The sequence below is a fragment of the Ornithorhynchus anatinus genome, chromosome 1 (genome assembly GCF_004115215.2).
Source record: "Ornithorhynchus anatinus isolate Pmale09 chromosome 1, mOrnAna1.pri.v4, whole genome shotgun sequence".
Taxonomy (NCBI): domain Eukaryota; kingdom Metazoa; phylum Chordata; class Mammalia; order Monotremata; family Ornithorhynchidae; genus Ornithorhynchus; species Ornithorhynchus anatinus.
In genome coordinates this window covers 38358641-38383596 of record NC_041728.1, presented here as the reverse complement: position 1 = coordinate 38383596, position 24956 = coordinate 38358641, and the positions used below count along the sequence as shown (strand labels likewise).

The following is a 24956-nucleotide window of genomic DNA, read 5'->3' as shown; positions in this document are numbered from 1 at the left end:
TAGTGAGTGCTTAACAGGTACCGTTAAGAAGTGCTGTGGGGTTGAGCAGGGGGGATGAAGAAAGGGAGCAAGTCAGGGTGATGCAGAAGGGAGTGGGAGACGAGGAAAGGAGCGCTTAGTCAAGGCCTCTAGGAGATGGGCCTTTACTGAGGCTTTGAACGGAGGGAGAGCAACTGCCTGTCGGATCAAGCGCTGAGAACAGTGCTTTGCACAGAGTAAGCGCTTACCAAATACCACCATCATCACCGTATGAGGAGGGAGGGCGCTCCAGGCCGGAGGCAGGACGTGGGTTAGAGGTCGGTGGCGAGGTAGACGAGATCGAGGTACATTAGAGGAGCAAAGTGTGCAGGAGAACAGCGAGGCGAGGTCGGAGCGGGCAGGGTGACAGTAATAATGCTAATTACTCAAGTCGATTGATGGATTTACTGAGCACTTACTGAGCGCCGAGCACCGTAGGCCGAGAACAGCGGGCGAGACGGAGGGACGGGCAGGTCGGCCGCGACGGGCGGGATTTTGAACGTCAAAACCTTTGCCTAGAGACCACGCATTCTCTAATTCGGTTCTGAAACAGGTAGTGTGGTTATTAAGCATTTCGGGCTCCGTGATTTGGGGTCCCTAACGGGAATCACACCATCAGGAGATGGAGATAAAATGAGGGAAGAGGGTGGTGGAGTCAAAGACCTGGGATCTCTGTAAGTCAGAAGGACCTGGGCTCTAATCCCGGTTCCTGTCTGCTGTGTGACCTTTGGGCAAGTCACTCAACTTCTCTGAGCCTCAGTTACCTCCTCCGTAAAATGGGTATTCAACACCCGTTGGTCCCTCCTTCTTCGACCGTGAGCCCCACGCGGGACTTGACTGTCTTCTATCTACCCCAGTGCTTAGTACGGTATTGAGAGTAAACGCTTAAGGGAAACTACAGTTATTACTATTACCTGGGTTTCCACTAGCATGGACCAATGGACAGAGCACGGGCTTGGGAGTCTGAAGGACCTGGGTTCTAATCCTGACTCCGCCACTTGTCCGCTCCGTGACCCTGGGCAAGTCGCTTCACCTCTCGGGGCGACGGTTGCCTCCTATATTAAATGGGGAGCAAGACCGTGAGCCCCACGTGGGTCGGGAACTGTAGCTCGTCTCTACCCTTGCGCTTAGCACAGGGCACATAATAAGCCCCTAACAAATACCATAAAAAAAAAATCTGATCCTTAGTAAGATCTTTAGCCAATTTTCTGCAGGCTGATTTATTTATTTAGCGGCTACCGTACACCATCTCTAGTTCGTTGTGGGTAAGGAATGTGTCCCATTACTGTTATATTGTACTCTCCCAAGCGCTCAGTACAGTGCTCTGAACACAATAAGTGCTCAATAATACGCCCGAATGAATGTACACCAGAGCTATCTTGCCCCTGTCGTCAAATGCAGTGCAATATCTCTCTAGGGGCAGAAGGCCAAAGGAAATAGTCTTTTCCGATGAACAGTGCAATCGATTCCGCTTTTAAATAAATGTTGGAAAGAATGTCAATAAATCAAGAAGAAGCAATCTTTCCTAGAAGCTGGAAGGTCTTTCCTAGGATCAATTCATCACCCCATCATCCTTCCTAGGCCCAATTTATCACCCCGTAATTTTAAACGGAGAGCTTTCGAGCGAGACTCGTGACGTCTGACGGGCGGAGCTAACTTTGGGGGCCTCACGAGAATTGCCCTGGAGATGCATTTTCATCTTTGTCCCGCTCGATACCTTTCATCCTCACAGTTCAACCGCTGCATCACCTCGCAGCTCATCAAGTGGTTCAGTAACTTTCGAGAGTTTTACTACATCCAGATGGAAAAATTTGCCCGACAAGCCATCTCGGAAGGAGTGACAAACGCCGAGAAACTGATTGTTCCCCGGGACTCGGAGATTTTCCGTTCCCTGAACACTCACTACAACAAGGGGAATGACTTTGAGGTAAGACTACTTGCTCGGTTCCCTCAAAGCCCAAGACTGTCTCTCCGTTTTGGTGGTTGAAGATATTGTGGAAAAACTACCTTCTCCGTTACAATACTAATCATAATTATGGTATCTGTTCAGCGCTTACTATGTGCCAAGCACTGTTCTGAGCGCTGTGGTGGCTACAAAGTAATCAGGTTGTCCCACGCGGGGCTGAGAGTCCCCGTTTTACAGATGAGGGACCTGAGGCACAAAGAAGTGAAGGGGCTTGCCCAAGGTGACCCAGCAGGAAAGTGGTGGAGCCGGGATTAGAACCCACATCCTCTGACTCTCAAACCCGGGCTCTTTCCACTAAACCACGCCGCTAATGGGTGGAACTGGTTAAGAGCTTCCTAGGTGCCAGGCACTGTACTAAGCACTGGGGTAGACACAAGATGATCGCGTCGGACACAGCCCCTGTCCCACCCGGGGCTCACAGTCTCAATTCACGAGAAGCAGCGTGGCTCAGTGGCAAGAGCCCGGGCTTGGGAGTCAGGGGTCACGGGTTCGAATCCCGGCTCTGCCACCTGGCAGCTGTGTGACCGTGGGCAAGTCACTTCACTTCTCTGTGCCTCAGTTCCCTCATCTGTAAACTGGGGATGAAGACTGTGAGCCTCACGTGGGACAACCTGATTACCCTGTATCTACCCCCGCGCTTAGAACAGCGCTCTGCACATAGTAAGCGCTTAACAACATTATTAATCCCCATTTTACAGATGAGGGAACTGAAGCACAGAGAGGTGAAGTGACTCACCCAAGGTCATCCAGCAGACCAAGTGGCGGAGCCGGGAGCCAGGTCCTTCTGCCTTCCGGGCCCGGGCTCTAGCCACTAGGCCGTGCTGCTTCTCTTCTCTATCTCATGGGATCGAGAAATTCCCAAGCTAGACCAGCTGTCTACGCCTAGGGCCGACCCAGACCTAATAAAGAATAGTCATCGCGTTTCAGGGAATGAGCCAAGCACAAACATCTCCATTCCACCATCCTCTCCATACCATAAACTTCTTTTTGACATGGAGCCAGGACAATACTTCAACCTAACCTATCCCTCCTTCGTTGGAACCTTCAAAATCCTCTCGGTCCTCCAGTAATCTTAGGAAAAAACCTTCCACGTGACTGTAGGTCGAGGGCAAGTTGCCAATTGATTTTTTTTTTAATGGTATCTGTTAAGTGCCTACTCTGTGCCAGGCACTGTACTAAATGCTGGAGTAGATAGAGGCTAATCAGTTTGGACACCATGTCCCACGTGGGGCTTGCAGCCTTAATGCCCACTTTCCAGATGAAGTAACTGAGGCCCAGAGAGGTGCGGTGCCTTGCCCGAGGTCACGCAGCAGACGAGGGGCGGAGCGGGGATTAGAACCCAGACCCTCCTGACTCCCAGGGCCGTGCTCTAGCCGCTTCTTGATGTCCTTGATAGACATCGACTGAAAACCCGTCCTCGGCAAAGAAGCAACTGATCATCTCACGCCTGAAAGGGAGAACTGCCTACTAGCCTAGAATGTCATTCTTCAGGAGGTAGGCTGATATCCCCAAATTAAAATTTTCCATCCTTAATAGAGGAGTTAAGGTCTTGTCCGATTATGAATCCTTGGCAAGGACAGTACAGAGCATTGATTTCTTTTGCCCAGTCAGGTGTTTCAATACGTTGAGAAACCTGAAGGAAAGGTGAAAAGTGAGGAATTTCAGGTAAACCCTGATTCTCGTTCTCAAGTGACTTGGGACTCATCTCCAGTGGAGAGGAGAACTTACGTTTCTACCTACCAGAATCCCCAAGAGGACCGAGGTTCTAATCGTGGCTCCATCACGTCTGCTTCGTGACCTTAACTTAACGCTTAACTTCTCGGTGCCTCGGTTTCCTCATCTGTAAAATAGGGATTAAGACCGTGAGCCCCATGTGGGACCCAAGCTGTGTCCAACCTTGTGTCTACCAGTGCCAAAAAACTTTTTAAAACTCCACCTGAGACATCATCTACATTTTTGTGGAAAATCTCTCCATTCGGAAATAATAGAATTTTTTAAAAGCGAAAAAAATAGGTTCTCGGAAAGAGATTACAAAGTGGACTATCGAAAATTATTAAGAACGGGCTCATGGTAAGCACTTGACAAATACCGTTAAAAAAAGCCAAACCTAGTGAACGTCTTCCCTTCGCCAGCATGGGGACAGTCGCTCAGCAATCCCCAAAAATGTAAGTTACGTTTGCGCGGGAGCTTTGCGTGTCCTCGCGTCATTCTCTTCTTCACGTTTTTCTGCCTTTGGGCGTGCAGGTCCCCGACCGATTTTTAGAAATCGCCAGTTTGACGCTGCAGGAATTCTTCGAGGCGGTCACAGCGGGGAGAGATTCGGACCCCTCCTGGAAGAAACCCATTTATAAAGTCATTTCCAAACTGGACGGTGACATTCCAGAGATGTTCAAATCCTCCACCTGTTTCCAGAACCAGCTACAGACTTCACATTTCCCAAGAGCGAGAGGCCCCTACTCTTTGTCGGTAGAGAGGAAGCATGATTCGAGATAGACCTGGAGCTTAAAACACATAAATCGGTAGATCGGTACAACTTGATGAGCACTTACACTGTACTATGCATTTGGGAGAGTTCCCTAGCATTAGGGTTTGGGGTGTTTCTTTTGGTATTTAAGCACTTAGTATGTGCTGTATTTGATACGTTGGGGTAGACGCAGATTCAACAGGTCGGACACGGTCCGTAATCCCACATGGGGTTCCCAAGTCTTAATCCCCATTTTACAGGTGGAATAACGGAGGCACAGAGAACCCAAGTGACCCTCCCCCGGCCCCGCAGCAGACGAGTGGCGGAGCCGGGATTAGAACCCAGGTCCTCCCGACTCCCAGGTTCCGGCGCTCTATCCACGAGACTGCGCTGCTTCTCCGTTCCGCCTCTTCGTTAAGCTTTCTGAACAGCGCTCCACACACAATTAGCACTCGGTAAATCCCGCTGATTAATGAGTAGCACCATCCCGGCCTCGGAGAGCTACTACTCCAGCAGTCATGACAGATTTACCAAAATAAATTACAAGGGAGAAAGCAATAGAGTTTTTTTAAGAGACTTTAAACTCGCTCCACCGACTCCGTTAGACTGTCTTCTCCCAGCTTTTTAGTACAGCGCTCTGCACACAGTAAGCGCTCGATAAATAAGATTAATTAATAGGCACATAAGCTCTACAGGGTTGGGGGAGGAGGGATGAAAAATCCCGAGGTGACGGAGAAATGCTGAAGTGCCAGTAGAAGGGGAAACAGGGTGGGGAGACGTAGCAGTCGGTCAAATTTAGTAACAGCAAGATTAATTGGTTTTTTAAAACCTTCTCTTTTTTCGACGTGTCCCGAGATCCCCTTCCTGCCACTGAAAGTGAATAAACTACACCAGTCAAATCCCTCAACTGGCCTATCTTCATTTCGTGCTCTGAGACGTCTTGGACCTCGGCAGCGTCCCTGCAACATTCCTGGTCCTGCAGAAAGTCCTCGGCTTGGAGTTGACTCGCTGGGAAATAATCCCCCGTGAGGGAATGTGGTGTGGTCTCCTGCAGACGGTACTAGAACCTAGAGGGGTCTCCTCCAGGTCCAGGTCTGCTTTACCTGTCACGTCTGCAGCCGCCGACATTCCCGGTTTGGCAAAAGGTCCCAGGAAAGGGCCACTGTCGTGTTTTCGTGATTATGAAAGGCCAAGAGGCCTTTCTCAGTCAGGCCTTCCCTGCCTAAGTCCCCCTTTCCTCTTCCCCCACTCCCTTCTGCGTCGCCCCGACTTGCTCCCTTTACTCATCTCCCCTCCCAGCCCCGCACCGCTTCGGTCCAGATCTAGAATTTATTTATCTATATTAACGTCTGTCTCCCTGTCTAGACTGTAAGCTCATTGTGGGCAGGGAAGGTGTCTTATTCATTCATTCATTCATTCAATAGTATTTATTGAGCGCTTACTATGTGCAGAGCACTGTACTAAGCGCTTGGGATGAACAAGTCGGCAACAGATAGAGACGGTCCCTGCCGTTTGACGGGCTTACGGTCTAATCGGGGGAGACGGACAGACGAGAACGATGGCACTAAACAGCGTCAAGGGGAAGAACACCTCGTAAAAACCGATGGCAACTAAATAGAATCGAGGCGATGTACAATTCATTAACAAAATAAATAGGGTAACGAAAATATATACAGTCGAGCGGACGAGGGGATGGGAAGGGAGAGGTGGAGGAGCAGAGGGAAAAGGGGAAAATGAGGCTTTAGCTGCGGAGAGGTAAAGGGGGGATGGCAGAGGGAGTAGAGGGGGAAGAGGAGCTCAGTCTGGGAATGCCTCTCGGAGGAGGTGAGTTTTAAGTAAGGTTTTGAAGAGGGAAAGAGAATCAGTTTGGCGGAGGTGAGGAGGGAGGGCGTTCCGGGACCGCGGGAGGACGTGACCCGGGGGTCGACGGCGGGATAGGCGAGACCGAGGGACGGTGAGGAGGTGGGCAGCGGAGGAGCGGAGCGTGCGGGGTGGGCGGTAGAAAGAGAGAAGGGAGGAGAGGTAGGAAGGGGCAAGGTGACGGAGAGCCTCGAAGCCTAGAGTGAGGAGTTTTTGTTTGGAGCGGAGGTCGATAGGCAACCACTGGAGTTGTTTAAGAAGGGGAGTGACACGCCCAGATCGTTTCTGCGGGAAGATGAGCCGGGCGGCGGAGCGAAGAATAGACCGGAGCGGGGCGAGAGAGGAGGAAGGGAGGTCAGAGAGAAGGCCGACACAGTAGTCTAGCCGGGATATAACGAGAGCCCGTAATAGTAAGGTAGCCGTCTGGGTGGAGAGGAGAGGGCGGATCTTGGCGATATTGTAGAGGTGAAACCGGCAGGTCTCGGTAACGGATAGGATGTGTGGGGTGAACGAGAGGGACGAGTCAAGGATGACACCGAGATCGCGGGCCTGCGGGACGGGAAGGATTGGTCGTGCCATCCACGGTGACGGAGAAGTCTGGGAGCGGACCGGGTTTGGGAGGGAAGATGAGGAGCTCAGTCTCGCTCATGTTGAGTTTTAGGTGGCGGGCCGACATCCAGGTGGAGACGTCCCGGAGGCGGGAGGAGATGCGAGCCTGAAGGGAGGGGGAGAGGACAGGGGCGTCTTATATTGTACCCTCCCACGCTTTAAGTTTAGTGTTCACAGTGAGAGCTCATTAAACACCATTGATTGATTGATGATGATGATAATTTAAAAACGATCATAATAATCAATGCTATGCTATTACTATGCTGCACTGAGCCCTTATTTATATTACTCTCCGTCTTCCTCTAGATTACGAGGCCATTATGGGCAGGTAGCGTTTCTGCTAATTCTGTCCTCTCCTAAGCGCTTAGAACAATGCTCTGCACTTAGTAAGTGTTCAGTAAATACCATTGATTGATTGATTGGGAGAGAACAATACATCAGAGTTAGGAGACATGTTCCCTTCTAATATCAATAATAATAATAACAGCATTGCCTAGTAGAAATAACACAGGCCTGGGAGTCAGAGGACCTGGGGTCTAATCCGGCTCTGCCCCTTGCCCGCTGTGTGATCTTGGGCAAGTCACTCCTCTTCTCGGTGCCTCAGTTTCCTCACCTGTAAAATGAGGATCCGGTACCTTTTTTAATGGCATTTGTTAAGCGTTTAATACGTGGAAGGTACTGTACTAAGCACCGCGGTAGATACGTGATAATCAGGGTGGACGCAGTCCCTGTCTCACACGGGGCTCACACTCTTCATCCCCATTTTGCAGAGTAACTAAGACCCAGAGAAGTGAGGTGATTAGCTCAAGGACACACAGCATAAAAATGGCAGAGTCAGGATTAGAATCCAGGCCTTTCTGACTCCCAGGCCTGTGCTCTATCCACTAGGTGACACTGCTTCTCTCTTCATGGCTTAGTGGAAAAAGCCTGGGCTTGGGACTCAGAGGTCGCTGGTTCGAATCCCGGCTCCGCCACCTGTCAGCTTTGTGACTGTGGGCAAGTCACTTCACTTCTCGGCGCCTCAGTTGCCTCATCTGTAAAATGGGGATGAAGACTGTGAGCCCCACGTGGGACGACCTGATTACCTCGTATCTACCCCAGTACTTAGAACGGTGCCTGGCACATAATAAGTGCTTAACAAATACCAACATTATTATTATTGCTATTATTATTCTACCTCCTGCTTAGACTGTGTCCCCAAGAGGGACACAGACTGGATCCGACTAGACTGACTTGCATCTACTCCAGTGCTCAGCACAGTGCTTAACACATTGTAAGCACATAACAAATACCATAATCAGAGTGATCAGAGTCCTGACTACTTTCCAAGTACTCTAGTAAGTGGTGGAATAGATACAAGATAATTTAGGTCAGACACAGTCCCCGTCCACTCCACACAAAGTAGAAAGGAGAAGAGGTATTTCATTGAGAGGCAGCGTGGCTCAGTGGAAAGAGCCCGGGCTTGGGAGTAAGAGGCCATGGGTTCGAATCCCGGCTCTGCCACTTGTCAGTTGTGTGACTTCACTTCACTCTCTGTGCCTCAGTTACCTCATTTGCAAAATGGGCATGGAGACTGTGAGTCTCACGTGGGACAACCTGATGACCCTGTATCTACTCCAGTGCTTAGGACAGTGCTCTGCACAGAGTAAGTGCTTAACAAATACCAACATTATTGTTACTATTATTAATTCCCATTTGACAGGTGAGGAAACTGAGGCCCAGAGAGGTTAAGTGACTTGCCCGAGATCACACAACAGGCAAGCGGCAGAGCTGGGCTTAGACGCCGGGTCCCCTGACTCCTAGGTCTGTGTTCTTTACGAAGAAAAGAACCGCTGTGCCAGTCAATCAATGGTATTTATTGAGCGCTTACTGTGTGCCGAGCTCTGCACTTCCGCTTGGGAGGGTACAATAGGGTCGGTAGACATGTGGGCAGGCAATGTGTATATTTATTGTTCTACTGTACTGTCCCAAGTGCTTAGTACAGTGCTCTGCACACAGTAAGCGCTCGATAAATACATTTGAGTGAACGAACACAACCTCTGCCATTAAGGAGACGTTACAGCTGTTTATTGTAGGATCTCAGCGGGAAAACAGACATTACCAGGGGCAAGAAAAATGATTTATAAGTGGGAGAGGCCGGCCACGATCCTTATCTTGTAAATGGAGATGTTGTCTAGAGGTGACAACTCTCCCCATGATACATTTCCCACAGTTATCTATGCTCTTTTAGGGATAATAGTAATGATTAATAATTATGGTACTTGTTAAATGCTTACCATGTGTGTTCTAGGCACTGGGGTAGATGCATAATTAGATTGGACACAGCCCCTGTCCCAAACTGGGCTCACAGTTTCAGGAGGAGGAGAGTAGAATTGAATCTCCATTTTACGGAGGAGGTATGCGAGGCCCAGAGAGGCTTAGTGGCTTGTCCAGTGTCACACAGCGGACATGGGGAAGAGCAGGATTAGAAGCCAGGTCCTCTGACTCCCAGGCCCGGGCTCTTTTCACTCAACCACGCGAGGATCTAGAGTCACCTGGAGAGGGAAATCTACATCATTTACACAACCTATCTGGAGCTCACACGGACAGCGAGCCCTGTGTGGGACAAGGACTGTGTCCAACCTAAATATCTTGTATCTACCCCAGTGCTCGGAACAGCGCTGAGGACGTAGTGAGCACGTAACAGATACCATAATTAATACGGGCTCCTGTAAGGTACAGATTCAGTCCGCACAGGACAAAGTCCAGACAGATTAAGGGGCTTGTTGGTTTTCTCGGCTTATACAGCCTTAGAGAGGGGTCAAAATTTACCCAACGTAACACAAACTCCTTGGGCAGAACTGCCCTGAAGGAAATGGATGAAATCACCACGAAACCACCACAGGCTCACTAATGGTTTCTTCTGCAGACGAGTTATTTGCCATCGGCAGGATCCAAGAATCAGGAAGATCCTGTTGGCCCTCTGAGAGAAGCCCTTTCACAAAGGGGAAAGAGAATTTTCCCCCAGTTGCTTATGAGCTACGGGATCCCGATTACAAGGGGCCTGGGGCTTGGCGACTGCCCGGCTTCTCCTCCTCCATTTTCGGCCCATCCATCTGACGTGCTGGGAATCCATCATCTGGTATTGTGCTGGGGAAGAAGACGACAAATTACAATATTCTTTTTACTGGCAAAATATCCGGAGAACCGGTTCGAGACAGGAAACTGTAATTGAGGCCCAAGATTTTCACTCTTTGAATGTTTCTTTCGAAGGGTGGCTAATTTGTCGTCATAACCACATGGGACCCGAATAGCCTCAAACCCTATTTCTTCTTTTTCCACTTTCTATTTCAAAACGTGAAGGAAAAATGCCTTCTCCTCCCCAATTTTATGGTTTTAAAGCAGGTAAATACATGCTCAGCAGTGAGAATGTGGGGAATTATGTGACCCTACACAGCAAAGAGCAGCGATGATGTGGCATCAGAAAGATGACATTTCACACAGCTCTTCACCATCAAATTTAAGGCAATCAACCAGCGCTCTTCCTCCTTTCATTCATTCATTCATTCAGTCGTATTTACTGAGCGCTTACTGTGTGCAGAGCACTGTACTAAGCGCTTGGAACGGACAGTTCGGCAACAGAGACAATCCCTGCCCAACAACGGGCTCACGGTCTTGACCCTTTGCTCGTCTAATACCAACTTACTCACCGGTCTCCCGTGCTGGCCTCACCTGCTGTTAACTTTTTTTTAAAAGGTTATTTGTTAGGCGTTTACTATGTGCCAGGCACTGTACTAAACACTGGGGTAGATTCAAGCTAACAGAGTCTTAAAACCCCATTTTACAGACGAGGAAACTGAGGCACTGAGGAGTTAAGAGACTTGCCCAAGGTCACACAAGTGGCGGATCGGGTCCTCTGACTCCCAGGCCCGTGCTGTATCCACTAGGCCACGCTGCTTCTCATCCCTCGTGCCCCCTCTCTGGCCTGGCACTCGCTTTCTCCATCTTCAAATCCCTAGTAAAAAATCCTTTCTCCTCCAGGAAGCCTTCTCTGATTAAGCTCTCGTTTCCCTCCCTGCCGCCTCAACCAGCTGTCGGTCCCCTCTACAAGCACTTACCCCCTCCTCAGGATGGCACCTGGAGAGTTTCCAGTACTCGACCAAGTCTCGGCTACGGGAGGGAGAGTCAAGCAGAGGCCTGGCCGTTCCACTCCGAGCTTGGCTAGCGAATGGCAGGCCATCTGCCACAAGTCAAAACTCTCCCGTGCCGGGCAGCAGCGGCACGGGAGAGAGTCGAGGGCGGAGACGCAAGTCGACCGCTCGGAAGGAGAATATGGTAAACCGCTTCCATATTTTTTTTTACCAAGAAAACTCTCTGGATCCACTATCGGAACGATTGCGGATGGAGAGCGGGGAGAGATGTGTCCGGGGCGTCGCTATGGGTCGGAAACGACTCGATGGCATGAGACAAGATGAGACAAGCACTTAGGAACTCACCCCACCCTCGCCGCACTTATGCCCATTCATTCATTCAATCGTATTTATTGAGCGCTTACTGTGAGCGGAGCACTGGACTAAGCGTTTGGCAAGTACGATTCAGCAACAGAGAGAGACAATCCCCACCCACAACGGGCGCACAGTCCATTTCCTTATACTTGGTTGCTTCTCTTCCCTGCATTTTATTTTTAATTATTTTATTTATTCCCAGGAGGCCGTAAGCTAATTTACAGGGCAGGGATCACGTCTGCCAACTGTATCGTACACTTCCAACTGCTTAGTACGGTGCTCTACACAAAACAGATGCTCAATAAATACCGTCGCTTGACAGACTTGAGTTTCACCAAGTCATTTATGGGACGCAATGTCAGGTGGACACAAGGGATGATATAAAACCGCTCATCTCTGGGTTTCAAACCTGAACTCCACGACCAATTGTTTCAAGAGATAAAACCATCTCCAGGGTGGTAAACTCGCCCTCAGGGACCACTCAATTGGATAGGAACAAATCAAAATTAAGAACATTTCTGTACATGGCCAATCCCGCCAGGAAGTATTCCCTAACCCCTAAGTAAGCCGGGAAGAATGTATAAATATTTACAGCGTGCCAACGGGATAACTCAATTTTATCCGTTTTCCTTCTCCTGCTGTGCAAATCCCCATTTCTGTTGGGAACACATAATTCTGAGCTGGTTACGATGTTCTTTTTGCAGCCATAACAATATTAATGATTCTGCCATTCTTTCCATTAAGGTGTGACAGACAGCTATTTTCTCTCATGTTGGACACGTTCAGACTCGGCTCCAAAATTTCCCACTGTTTATTTAATCCCTCAGAAGGGATGGTAGAAGTCTCGGTTCTTGTTGATGTTTTAATCTTCTGTTCTAATTCCCTTTATCGGTTAAAAGTAGTCAGTGATTCCATGCTTCGAGCCGAACAAGGTTTCTAACCGGACTCCTTATTTACGTCCCGTTTTCCTATAGAATACCCAGCCGCAAAACTTGGAAAACGCAGTGACGCACTAGAATAAAATCCTTTAGAAATCACCAGGGGATAAACATCATCTCAAACGAGACTTTCGAAAGGAGTTACGTGGCCTAGTGGCCTGGGAGTCGGGAGGACTGGGCTCTAATCCCACCTCTGCCAATCGTTTGCTGTGTGACCTTGAGCAAATCACTGCACTCATCTGGGCCTCAGGTATTTCATCCGTAAAATGGGGATAAAGACCGAGGCCTACGTGGGACAGGGACTGTGTCCAACCGAGACAGCTCTCTCAAAGGTCACCCATGACCTCCTTCTTGCCAAATCCAATGGCTTCTACTCTATCCTAATCTTCCTCGACCTCTCAGCTGCCTTTGACACTGTCGACCATCCCCTTCTCCTCCACACCTCATCTCACCTTGGCTTCACGGACTCCGTCCTCTCCCGGTTCTCCTCTTATCTCTCTGGCCGGTCATTCTCGGTCTCCTACGCGGGCTCCTCCTCCCCCTCCCATCCTCTATCTGCAGGAGTTCCTCAAGGGTCAGTTCTTGGCCTTCTTCTGTTCTCCATCTACACTCACTCCCTCGGTGAACTCATTCGCTCTCACGGCTTCGACTATCATGTCTATGCAGATGACACACAGCTCTACATCTCCGCCCCGTCCTCTCCCCCTCCCTTCAGGCTCGTATCTCCTCCCGCCTCCGGGGCGTCTCTACCTGGATGTCTGCCCGCCACCTAAAACTCAACATGTCCAAAACTGAGCTCCTTATCTTCCCTCCCAAGCCCTGTCCTCTTCCTGACTTCCCTATCGCCGTGGACGGTACGACCATCCTTCCCGTCTCTCAGGCCCGCAACCTCGGTGTCATCCTTGACTTGGCTCTCTGGTTCACCCCGCACATCCAATCCGTCACCGAGACCTGCCGGTCTCACCTTTACAATATCGCCAAGATCCGCCCTTTCCTCTCCATCCAAACGGCTATCTAGCTGGTACAGGCTCTCATAATTACCCGGCTGGATTATCACATCAGCCTTCTCTCTGATCTCCCTTCCTCCTGTCTCTCCGTGCTCCAGTCTATTCTTCACTCCGCTGCCCGGCTCATCTTCCCGCAGAAATGCTCTGGGTCTCTCACTCCCCTTCTTATAAACCTCCAGTGGTTGCCTATCAACTTCCGCATGAAAACAAAAACTTCTCACTCTAGGCTTCAAGGCTCTCCATCCCCTTGCCCCCTCCTACCTCTCCTCCCTTCTTTCTACTGCCCACCTCGCATGCTCCGCTCCTCTGCCGCTCACCTCCTCACCGTCTCCCGTTCTCGCCCGTCGACCCCCGGCCCACGTCCTCCCGCTGTCCTGGAACGGCCTCCCTCCTCACCTCCGCCAAACTGTCTTCCCCTCTTCAAAGCCCTCCTGAGAGCTCACCTCCTCCAGAGGGCTTCCCAGACTGAGCTTTCCCTTTTCCCTCTGCTGCTTCTCTGCCCCCCCCTTCAGCTCCTCTCAGCTAAACCCCCTTTCCCCCCTTCCCCTCTGCTCCTTCCCCTCCTGGTATTTGTTAAGCACTTACTATGTGCAGAGCACTGTTCTAAGCGCTGGGGTACACGGTAATCAGGTCATCCCATGTGAGACTCAGTTAATCCCCATTTTACAGATGAGGGAACTGAGGCACAGAGGAGTGAAGTGACTTGCCCACAGTCACACAGCTGACAAGTGGCAGAGTCGGAATTCGAACCCATGAACTCTGACTCCCAAGCCCAGACTCTTTCCAGTGGCACCGTGCTCATTTGTTGTACATATTTTTAATACCCTATTTTGCTAATGAGGTGTACATCCCCTTGACTCTATTTATTGCTACTTTGTCTGTCTCCCCCGATTAGACTGTAAGCCCGTCAATGGGCAGGGATTGTCTCTATCTGTTGCCGAATTGTACATTCCAAGCGCTTAGTACGGTGCTCTGCACATAGTAAGCGCTCAATAAATACTATTGAATGAATTATCTTGCATCTACCCCAGGACTTAGTACGGTGCCTGGCACACGGTAAGCACCTAGCAAATGCCGTTCAAAAAAAAAAAAGACCCTTTCTGCACCCTAATTTTAAGTACCTGAACGACACAGCAGAGGTGGGAGATAACTGATTCCGCTTCTCGCAAAGCTGGTGAAACAGGTGCCCGATTCTGTAGTTTTGTGTCATCTTCGTCCTTCGGCCGGTGACCCTCAGCCTTGGGATTGTAACACCGAGCTGGAGGTAGCTCTGGACTGGGGCTTTTAACCAGAAGCCGTCCCCCCAAATGGCTTTATTCAAGCTGGGGGGAAGTTTACCTCAACTTCCAACCGGCAATACTATTTGTGGATGCAATCAAGAGATGGGCAGCCTTTGCTGCATGAGTTTGAAAAACCCTCACCGACTTACAACTCAAAGCCATTACCTCCCGGCCCCGCCACTTGTCTGCTGTGCGACCATTGGCAAGTCACTTCATTTCTCTGTGCCTCAGGCACCTCATCTGGAAAATGGGGATTAGGCCCGTGAGGCCCGTGTGGGACAACCCAATGACCTTGTGTCTACCCCAGTGCTTAGAACAGTGCTTGGCACATAGTAAGCGCTCAACAATCACATCATCATCGTTCTTGTTACACACCGGGGTCTATTTTGGCGAGGAAAGGCCACAACACGGAACCCGAGTCACGGGTTTCTTGAACTGAACGGCCCGTGCGGTATTTTATAGTAATTTTTGGATCTCGAGAGCACTGGGCACCTTCCAATTTTTCCTCTTATTTCAACTTTTGACATTGGAGTACATCTATTGGATTTTTTTCTAGATTTTCAATTTCCCCTCTCATCTCCACAGCCCACCCCACTCTCCGTTTGCAACCCGTCCCACTTCAACTGGGTGAATCCCTCATCCTTACTTCTCTCAAATAGTCCGGCTTTACTTCAGTCCTACAGATCCTCTCCACTGGCAGGCACCTCTACCATGTCCCTGCCTTGAAGAACTGCAGCTTTCATACTTCACCCTCACCTCTCTGCCACCTATTGGGGATTATTTGACCCAGGGACTGATTAACTGTTTCCCTAAAAGCGATCCTACCTTTTTCCAAGGTTCCATTTTCATCGATGTTTCACAATCTCCAAGCAAAAGTGTGGTGGTTCTCTTATTTGGAATGTTTGCAGAGACACGGGATACCATTTGAGTCGGTTTGCTAATTCCAAGGAGCTTTCATTTCTGGGGAATCGGTCATTTTTCAGTTCGTGGGATCCTGCTGATGCCAAAGCAAAGTAAATTTGGACTTTCAACCCATCGCTGATGAGGCTATTGAATGCTTTACCGAAATTCGTGTTCTATTAAATTCACAATCAACGGATGATCGGATTTGGCAGGATTTGTACTGTATAAATGCCCCAAGAGTGTCGACTCGAGAAAGCATCCTAATGTTTACACATTGTCCTCTTCAATGTACACCCCAGGATTTTCACAAGGGGCTGAATCTGGACTTACTGAAAAGCAGGGTCGGCTATCCCACCGAGGAACCCCAGCCTTGCAAAAGGCCACAAGTGTGAAGGGAAGTTTCCAGTGGAGAGGGTGAGAAGCAGGAACTCAGAATGAAACACACAGGCACCAACTGCTTTGTGAGATTGAATTTTATTGGTGACACCCATGGAAAATGAAAAGCTTAAAATGAAAGGGGATGCACATACATTGAAGAACAAGCCTGCGCTACCTTGGGTTAGAAGAGATGATTTAATTGTCCGTGTCTATTTCTATTTCCACTTTAACCAAGGTTATGTTTGAAGGCCTTAAGACCTGTGCCATTCAAAGTATCCAAACTCCATCTAGCAAGGCATGGGACTATAACTGCTTTAAATCCGTCTATTCTACTGTTTCGTTTGGAATTTTTCAAAAAGTCAACAATAGCCAATTCATTTGTACAATATCAGAACAAAGCTTTCGTCCCTGACCCCAAGATTTAGCCAATGCATCTAAAACGGCTACCAAATACACATTTGAAATGCTTTTATTTGAGAGGAGGTCGAAGGCTTGGTCTTAAAGGGTGGTGCCTCGGGCGAGGGTTGAGAGCTTGGTCTTAAAGGGTGGTGCCTTGGGCGAGTTTTGAGAAGTGAACTCATCTCCACACCACGAAGGACAATCCGGTGTAACAGAGTTCTTCCCCGGGAGCGGTATTTATAACACCAAAGGGAACAAGGGAACAAATTGGAAGCTTGGCCTTGATGATCTCTGCAAGAGGATTTCAAAAAACCACCTGGGCCCAGAAGTCAAGACAGACCACCCTAATGCTCACTGAACAGAGAACTCCAGGCTGAGCCTAGAGTTTATCCGGAGAAGAATCACGCAACACTGGTCTGCTGCTGCTATTGCAGAAACAGGTGGATGATCCAGAAACCCCTTGACTCAAGGGAAATGGGTGAATACTCTTTACGCTTTTAAAGCAATTTTTTCTTTGATGGTATTTGTTAAGCGCTGGGGTCGCTACCAGAAAATCCGGTTGGACACGGTCTCTGTCCCGCAGAAGGCTCACAGTCTTCGTCCCCATTTTACAGGTGGGGGAACTGAGGCCCAAAGAGGCGACTTGCCCGAGGTCACACGGCAGACAGGCGGCAGAGCCATTCGTTCAATCGTATTTATTAAGCGCTTACGGTGTGCGGCATAAGAACCCAGGCCTGGGCTCTATCCACTAGCCCACGCTGCTTCTCTTTTCGATGAAATGAAGGTGCCGTACTTACACATCAGAGTGCTCCACAAGAGGGTCCTACAGTGGGGCTACTCTACAGTGGCAGATCAAGGAACAATCTCTCCGGATCCGAAGCTAGGATTCCAGCCTCTAGGCGACACCCACTACCAGCACCCAAGCCCTGAATTTCCCAATCACGTTTTGGATTTAGGCTGAATACTTGCCTGCTGCTCCGTGCCCACACGGAGACAGAATCTGCTCACGACAGGTTATCGAGAAAAGGTTAGTACGTCCCTATGGGGGGAAGGAATAGGCCCGGTTGAAGCATCACGGAGTCCATATTCCTGACAGAGTGATTCGACTTTCCATATGTGATTCAGACAGCTCTATCAAAATCGGTCACAGTGATTAAATGTCCTCTGATGAGGCCTTTTTTTGTTTTTTATTTGCTCTGAACGGGTACAAAAGTTTCTAGGTTTAGTAAAAATAGGAGGTAAAAGCACCGTCACTGGGTCAGACCAATCATCCTGGCGGTCCAACACTGACGACAGAACCCTTGGAGGAAGTTCAATGGCTGTCCTCCAAAGTGCCGACAGCCTAACGGTGGGGAGACGAAGCATTTAACACCCCCGGTGTTTCTTCCGGTAACCCGACAAAGACCCCCTCATCCAGGAATTTATCCAAACCTATTCTCAGATTGAAAACCTACATGTCGGAACAGACGACGACGAGAATCAGGGTCTTTGTTAAACGCTTACTAGGAGTCCAGTACTGCCTGGGGATAGGATGCAAGACAAATTCATGCGGTCCCAATGCGAAAGACTTACCATATGCTGGGCTTCTTTTTGTTCGTCTGAACATACGATCCCTGTCGTCCAACACCCACACACAGACTCTCTCTCTCTCTCTCCTCCTTGCTCATCCTGTCCACACCCTTGGTGATTTGAGAAATATTTATATGTTCTGCAGTGGCGGTTTCCAAAGTCAACCACAGACAGGGAAAGGGTAATCTGGGTTTGTATGGTTTTCGGATGGTCTGGTTCAATCCGTCCCGTTACCTTCCCATCCAGCTTTCCCACGGCAGCTCCGGGGTAGTTCTCAGTTGCTGGGAGAGTGCTTCTCTCGACTCGGTTCTGCTTCAAGCTTGGACTGCCTCCTGGTTGGGTGTGGGGTTTTTTTTGGCTGTTCTGCAATGTGGCGATGTCCCATTCCCTAACGTGTGTGGTCCCATGGAAGCAAATCTGGAGAGAAGCAACAAACTCACCTCTCCACAATACCGGAGGGTCACCCCAAGGAGTTGGGAAAAACAGACGGAACGATGACACGGTCATCAACAAAGAGCGTGTGTGTGTGTGTGTGTGTTTTTCTCTCCCCCACCTCCCAGCCAACCGGTCCAGACCCAGGAGCCTCCGGATATATTCGCTTGCCTGTTCACCTGCCGAGTCTATCCCATGGCCCATCTTGGCAGCAATAAACTTTCATCCCAGTCGGTCGTTACAAGTAGCACACTTGCTTTCGGTCCCAGAGGTGTACGCAAACGTTACACTTAATGACACTTAATTCGTGACTTGATTTTAGCAGAGTTGGCCAGATTCCCCCAATACCTCTGCTATTCCTTGGCCGTTCCTTGGCTGCAAGGCACCTTTGGAAGCTGTATTAAGCCCTTCGGGTCGTGATGAGGTAGGATCTTGCAGATCGTAAATGCGGGAGCTTTTATTATTAATAATATATTAATTACTTATTAATAGTAACAGTAACGATGATACTGACGGTACTGGTTAAGCACTTATTACGCACCAAGCACTGTTCTGAGCCCTGGAACAAGTCTAAGCACTGCAACTAACTGATTACAAGTTAATCAGGTTGGACACAGTCCCCTGTCCCACAGGGGAGCTCACATTCTTTATCCCCATTTTAGAGATGAGGTAATCGAGGCCCAGAGAAGCGACTTGTCCAAGGTCACACGGCAGACAAGTGGTAGAGTCGGGATCAGAACCCAGGTCCTTCTGACTCCCAGGCCCCAACTCTATCCCCTGAGCCACGTTTGAAGAGGCCACTGGCAGCTTACTGAAATGTCACTCTTTGGTAAGCCTCGACTAACGGTCTCTAAAGGAAGGCGTTTCCCTCGAGAGGGTGACCGCGATGCTGTCATTTTAACATTTCTCCTTCCGGAGCAGTTTTAGATGCCAACTGATCTCGGAGAAAGAGTACGCTGTGATAAGGGTTCTGACCCACACTGTCGTCGACGACCGAAAGGGAGCACGAGAGGACGCGATGGAGAAAGGAGGGACGGGGTTAACGCGCGTTAATGGTGGCTCACGGTGTCCTTAGCTCATCTTCAAAGCAGGACCGGCATATCTGTACCTAAAATCTCCTCCGCGCCCGGCTGTTGCCGAGAGCCCATTTGTCCATTTAATAAAACTGCCCGGCCTGCTGGCTCATTGATCAATTATGAAGTGAGAAGCCAACGGAAGGGCAAGTGAACCACATAAAAGTAGGAATGTCTGGTGTCCAGAAAACATCCAACTGGGCCTCTGCTCTGGCCGAGACATAAACATACACCCGCACGCACGCACACACACAAACACGCGCATCCCCCCCCACTGATGAAGAAATAAGAAAATCTTATCCCAAACCATTGACTTCAACTGTTCAGTGCTGGACAAACTGTACCAATCTTGGGGCTGCGAGTTACCAAACTCTTAAGGAGCTCCGAGAAAATACGTCCTCTTCCTCGGGTGGAAATGAGAAGGGAATAATGATCTACGAATAGACTATTCGGGGCAAATTCCACATCAAAGCGCAAGCAAAGTACGCACGGCTTAATTTTAAGGACGGGCGTTTTCTTCCTTCGACTGGGGACATGTCTACTCCTAAGACAGCCCTCCTGTGTTCGCTTTTTGGTTTCGACATGTGAACTGGTTTCACTTGAGCTCACAAGAACGCGTAAGAGACGAGCGCGGGGATCTGAGAGATGGGCAGATTAGAGAACATCAGGAAAGAATCGCCAAAGGACACTCATGTTCCATCACCAAAACGAGGAGAGAGTAAAACGTTCCGTGACAGCGAGGAAAATGCAATGCTTTATGTTCGTGTCCCAGTGTACTGAAAATTAAGTTTGCCATTCCGAGAGCCTAATTAATTTTCCAAGTACGGTCTTTCCCAGAAAAGTGACCAGAATTTTAAATATAACTGCCCCCTCCGCCCTGCAAAACAGAAATTCATCTTGCTCCATTTTGCTTCATTTAGCAGAGATAAACTCTCTGCCGTTTTTCAGGTTCGCTTACCATCTTCCGGGATGAAATCGTAACTTCAAGATTCGTACATGACACGCGCGAGTCACCAGAGCAGTGAAAAGGGAGTGGCAAAATGCACCTAATTTGCAAAGTCTTTCAATTACCTGAGTGCGATAATCTTTTCATAATCCATTCATGTTCCCACACACCCAAACACTTGGAAGGAATTATGTAAGGAGCTTTATTGCCGCTATGTGCCAAAGTAAATATGTCAAAGAGTAATAATGATTAGAGATCTACCGGGCCCACTTACTGTTCTATAAAGCCTTCTGCACGAGATACTCCGCATTAGAGTCTTATGCGTATAGACCAAAGCACGGTAATCTCTCTGTTTGCCAACAGTAATGGAGTCAGTGATCCCCATCAACTGATCTGATTAAAAGGGAGCAAACCTCGGATGTTTCCTGAAATCTAGTAACTCCAGAAGTAAATCGGATGGATCGGGTGGATGGTTTCACCCAATCACCAATCGCCAGGAAGTTTCTTGGGGATTTCACAGAGACGGAATCACATTTTTCCTTATGAAAGTGGGAATGGGAGAATAAGCACAGGAAATCTTGACATGCCACAAGTTACCTTGTCGGTACAGCAGAGTCCATGGCTTAGGGAAATTCGAGCGGCAGGTATTATGAGGCCGGGCGATTCTATAAAGTGAGAAAGTATTTAGTGCCACGGTGGAAGCGTGCTCTTTCCACGCACGGAAACCCAAACCATCGGTCAGTCGTACTTATTGAGCGCTTTAGTGTGCGAGGAGCCCTGTCCTTACCTCCTGGGAGAGTCCATTCTAAGAGTTGGTAGACACACTCCTTGCCCACAGAGAGCTTCCAGTTTAGAGGGGTATTCCTCTACTTCTATATATTTCTGATCAAGAAGGATAAGGAATACCAGATATATCTGTGAGAGGGTAGCAAAATCTCCTGCTAAAAAGACGTAGCCCCAAATGCCCCGGAGAGAAGTCAGGCCAAACTGGTAGAAAAATATCTTTGACTTTTCAAACAGAGTGAGACGGCTCCCCAGTCAAGATAGCACAGCAGAACTTTGGGGCGGAAAGACAAATACGCACACTGGAGAGCAGTTTCACACTGCTCCATGACCAGGGATAGTCTCAAAAGCCCAGACTTGCCATGACTAGTAAAGACACTCGTCCGTTCAATCGTATTTCTTCAGCGCTTATGTGCAGAGCAGTGGACTAACCGCTTGGAAAGTACAATTCAGCAGGACAATCGAGTCCAGTCTTGAGCTCGCTCCATCAGAAACTGAAACCTGATCCTGAGATTATAGGAGAAAGCAAATTAGACAAACGGGGGTAAGATGGAATCCAGTTCATTAGAGGCTTATATCATGAAACGACATTTCATTCATTCGATCGTACTTAACGCTTGCTGTGCAAAGTACTGTACTAAGCACTCGGGAGAGTACAATAGAACTACGCATTCCTACCCACAATGAGTTCGCAGTCTAGAGGAGACAGTCATTAATAACAATAAATAAATTACAGATATATACATATGTGCTGTGGAGCTATTTGATTGGGTTATCTTGGACAGGTACTTGCCCATTGAGTTTATCTAATTTGTAGAAATTATCATCATCTGAGTTAGCTTCAGTTCTCACAGTTGACCATTTTTTAAATGGGTGATTTCTACGAGCCGGGCACTGTTCTAAGCACTGGGACAGATATGAGATCGTCTGGAAGGATCCAGTCCCTGCCCCACGTGGGGCTCAGTCTTTATCCGCATTTTCCAGATGAGGTCATCGGGGCACAGAGAAATGAAGCGACTTGCCCAAGGTCCCGCAGGAGCCTGGCAGGGCGGTGATTAGAACCCACGTCCTCTGACTCCCAGATCTGAGCTCTTTTCATTAGGCCACGCTCCTTCAGTTGAAAGAGGCTTGGACAGTCTGCTTTCCGCCCAGCTGGACGGATGTCGACACTAACTAAATTGCTACGTCCCTGACTTGATCCAATACGTCCCTGAGTCTGGGAAGCTGAATCTGTTATTCTTTAAAGAAATGAACAGTTAAGTCTAATTAAGTCTAATTGGATTCTGGATGAGTGCCCCAACTGTGGAGAGGAAATAGAAAAATGCCATCATTCCTCAAACAGACAGCCTGTCCCAAGAGTTTCTAGTAATTCACATTTAGTTGTCTGGTAATTGGCTCCTCTTTGAGAGTTCTTTTTCTCTGGAGCTCATTGTGGGCAGGGAATGTTACTGTTTATTTGGGGACAAATAAAAGAAAAGGGTCTGTGGATCAGATGGTACTTGTGTACCCTTCCCCTCTGGGCTGCAGAACATTCAAAACTTATGAACTTTTTGGGGAAAAAAAACCCGAAACCAACAAAAAACACCAAACAAAAAACCCTTTAAAAAAGGTCACTGGAACAAGGGAGCGAGCATGAAATGATGACCATTATTGTATTTGTTAAGCGCTTACTATGTGTCAAGCACTGTTCTAAGCCCTGGGGTAGACAGGGTAATCAGGTTGTCCCAAGTGGGGTTCAGTCTTCACCCCCATTTTACAGATGAGGTCACTGAGGCACAGAGAAGTTAAGTGGCTTGCCCAAGGTCAAACAGCAGACAAGTGGCAGAGCCAGGATTTGAGCCCTCATCCTCTGTCTTGTCAGGACAGGTTGGAAAGGGAAAGAACAGGTGGTTCCTCGATCTGATCGGCGGTTGGCTTTTCCCAGCCAACGGTTCATCAAAGAGACAACACGGACTCTCTTGCGGTGAAGAGATGACAAAAGGAGGAAGGAGGAAAAGCACCTACCACAAAATGGAAGCAGACTGGTCTAGCGGATAAAGCACGGGCCTGGGAGCCAGAGGATCTGGGTTCTAATCCCCGTTCCGCCACTTACGTGCTGTGTGACCTTAGTCAGGTCATGTCACTTCTCTGGGCCTCAGTTCCCTCGACCGCAAAAATGGGGGTTGGATACCTTTTCTTCCTTCTACTTAGATGGTGGGCCCCACGTGGGATAGGGACTATAATATTTGGTCTGATTAACTTGTATCTAACCCAGCACTTAGAACAATGCGTGGCGCAAAATATGCAATTAATCTAATTTTTTTAAAAAAAGGAGGAAGAAAACACCGGAAACCAAAGAGTCCTGCCACTCACTCCTCGGCCGAGTCACTTCCCCACACGTACCTCCACGCACCCAATGCCGCCCCCTCCCCATCTAAGAATAATAATTATGGTATCTGTTAAGTGCTTACTATGTGCCCAACACTGTTCTGAGCACTGGGGTAGATATGAGGTAATCAGGTCGGACCCAATCTCTGTCCCACATGAGGCTCACACTCTTAATCTCCATTTTACAGGTGAGGGAACCGAGGCACAGAGAAGTGAACTGACTCTCCTGCCTGCACAGGAGAGCTAAGTTTCTGAGAGGAGGTGTGTGTTCATAATAACGATGGTATTTGTTAAGCGCTTACTGTGTGTTAAGCACTGTTCTATGTGGAGGGGGGCAAGGAGGTAAGATGGGGGGTCTGAGGAGTGAGTGGTAGGGCTCTTTGGTTTTAAGGGCTCCCACGTCTGGGCCCCTATCCCCGCTCTGGGGCTTACAGCCCTCGATCCTGTTCTTAAAAAAAATAATAAACTTAAAGACGCTCCGGGGAAATAGAGGGTGCCCAAAGATCTCCGGGGTGGGGAGGAAGGGGGGCGGGTCAACCTTGGGAGATCAGAGAGCAAGTGTGTCTGATGGAGATAATCCACGAGCACCTCTATTTCCTCTGCCCATCTCACACTCCAAGAAGAAAACTCCACCCACACCCCCCCGCCCCGACACAACCCATCAAAGAGCAGTAGTGTCACCTAGTGGAAAGAACACGGGACCGACCTGGGCTCTAATCCCTTGGGCAAGTCACCTCACTTCTCTGTGCCTCAGTTTCCTCAACTGTATAATGGGGTGAAATCCTACCCTCCTACTTAGACTCTGAGCCGCACGCGGGACAGGGATCGTGTCCACTCTTATTAACGTGTATCTGTCCCGGCACTCTGCACAGTGCTTGACACACAATGTTTAAGAAATACTATAAAAAAACAAAACAATCCAGATTTGACTTTCTGCTTTGGATGACTGCGGTGTCTCATAGGGCTGAAAGGAGCCACCTATTTTGACCAGTATCATTATCATTTTAAGCTCACGCTTCCCTCAGTGATTTCCTCCCAGTCCTTTTGGTGGGTAATAAAAGCACCTCTAAAACTTTCACGCCTCTAACCTCGGGGCAGTGAATCTGGCTATGTCGGCGGTCTCGGATACGCTGGGTTTCTTAGAAGTGGCCCAGTGGAAAGATTATGGGCCTGAGAGGCAGGGAAACTGGGTTCTAATCCCAGCTCTGCCACTAGCCTGCTGGGTGACCTTGAGCAAGTCACTTCCCTCCTCTGGACCTCGGTGACCTCATCTGTAAAGGGGCATTTAAGACTGTAAGCCCCACGTGGGATAGGGGCTGTGTCCAACTTGATTTGCTTTTACCGACCCCAACGCTTGGCACACAGTAACTCGTTACCAAGGGAAAGTGTCTCCCAACCCTGCTGTATTATACTCTCGAATGCCCAATAAATACGACTGTTCGACAGAGTGAATGCTTAAAAATACCACAACGATCATCGT

At 49.0% G+C, this 24956-nt stretch overlaps 1 protein-coding gene across 1 annotated transcript in view; it reads left to right on the top strand.

Annotated features, from left to right (window-relative positions):
• Positions 1–24956, top strand: part of PROX2 (prospero homeobox 2) — a 37722-nt gene that overhangs the window by 11710 nt on the left and 1056 nt on the right. The window contains exons 3-5 of the mRNA XM_007657680.2: positions 1751–1945; positions 4229–4371; positions 5054–5075. Coding sequence (XP_007655870.2) covers positions 1751–1945; positions 4229–4371; positions 5054–5075 — 360 coding nt within the window. The remainder of the gene's footprint in view (positions 1–1750; positions 1946–4228; positions 4372–5053; positions 5076–24956) is intronic.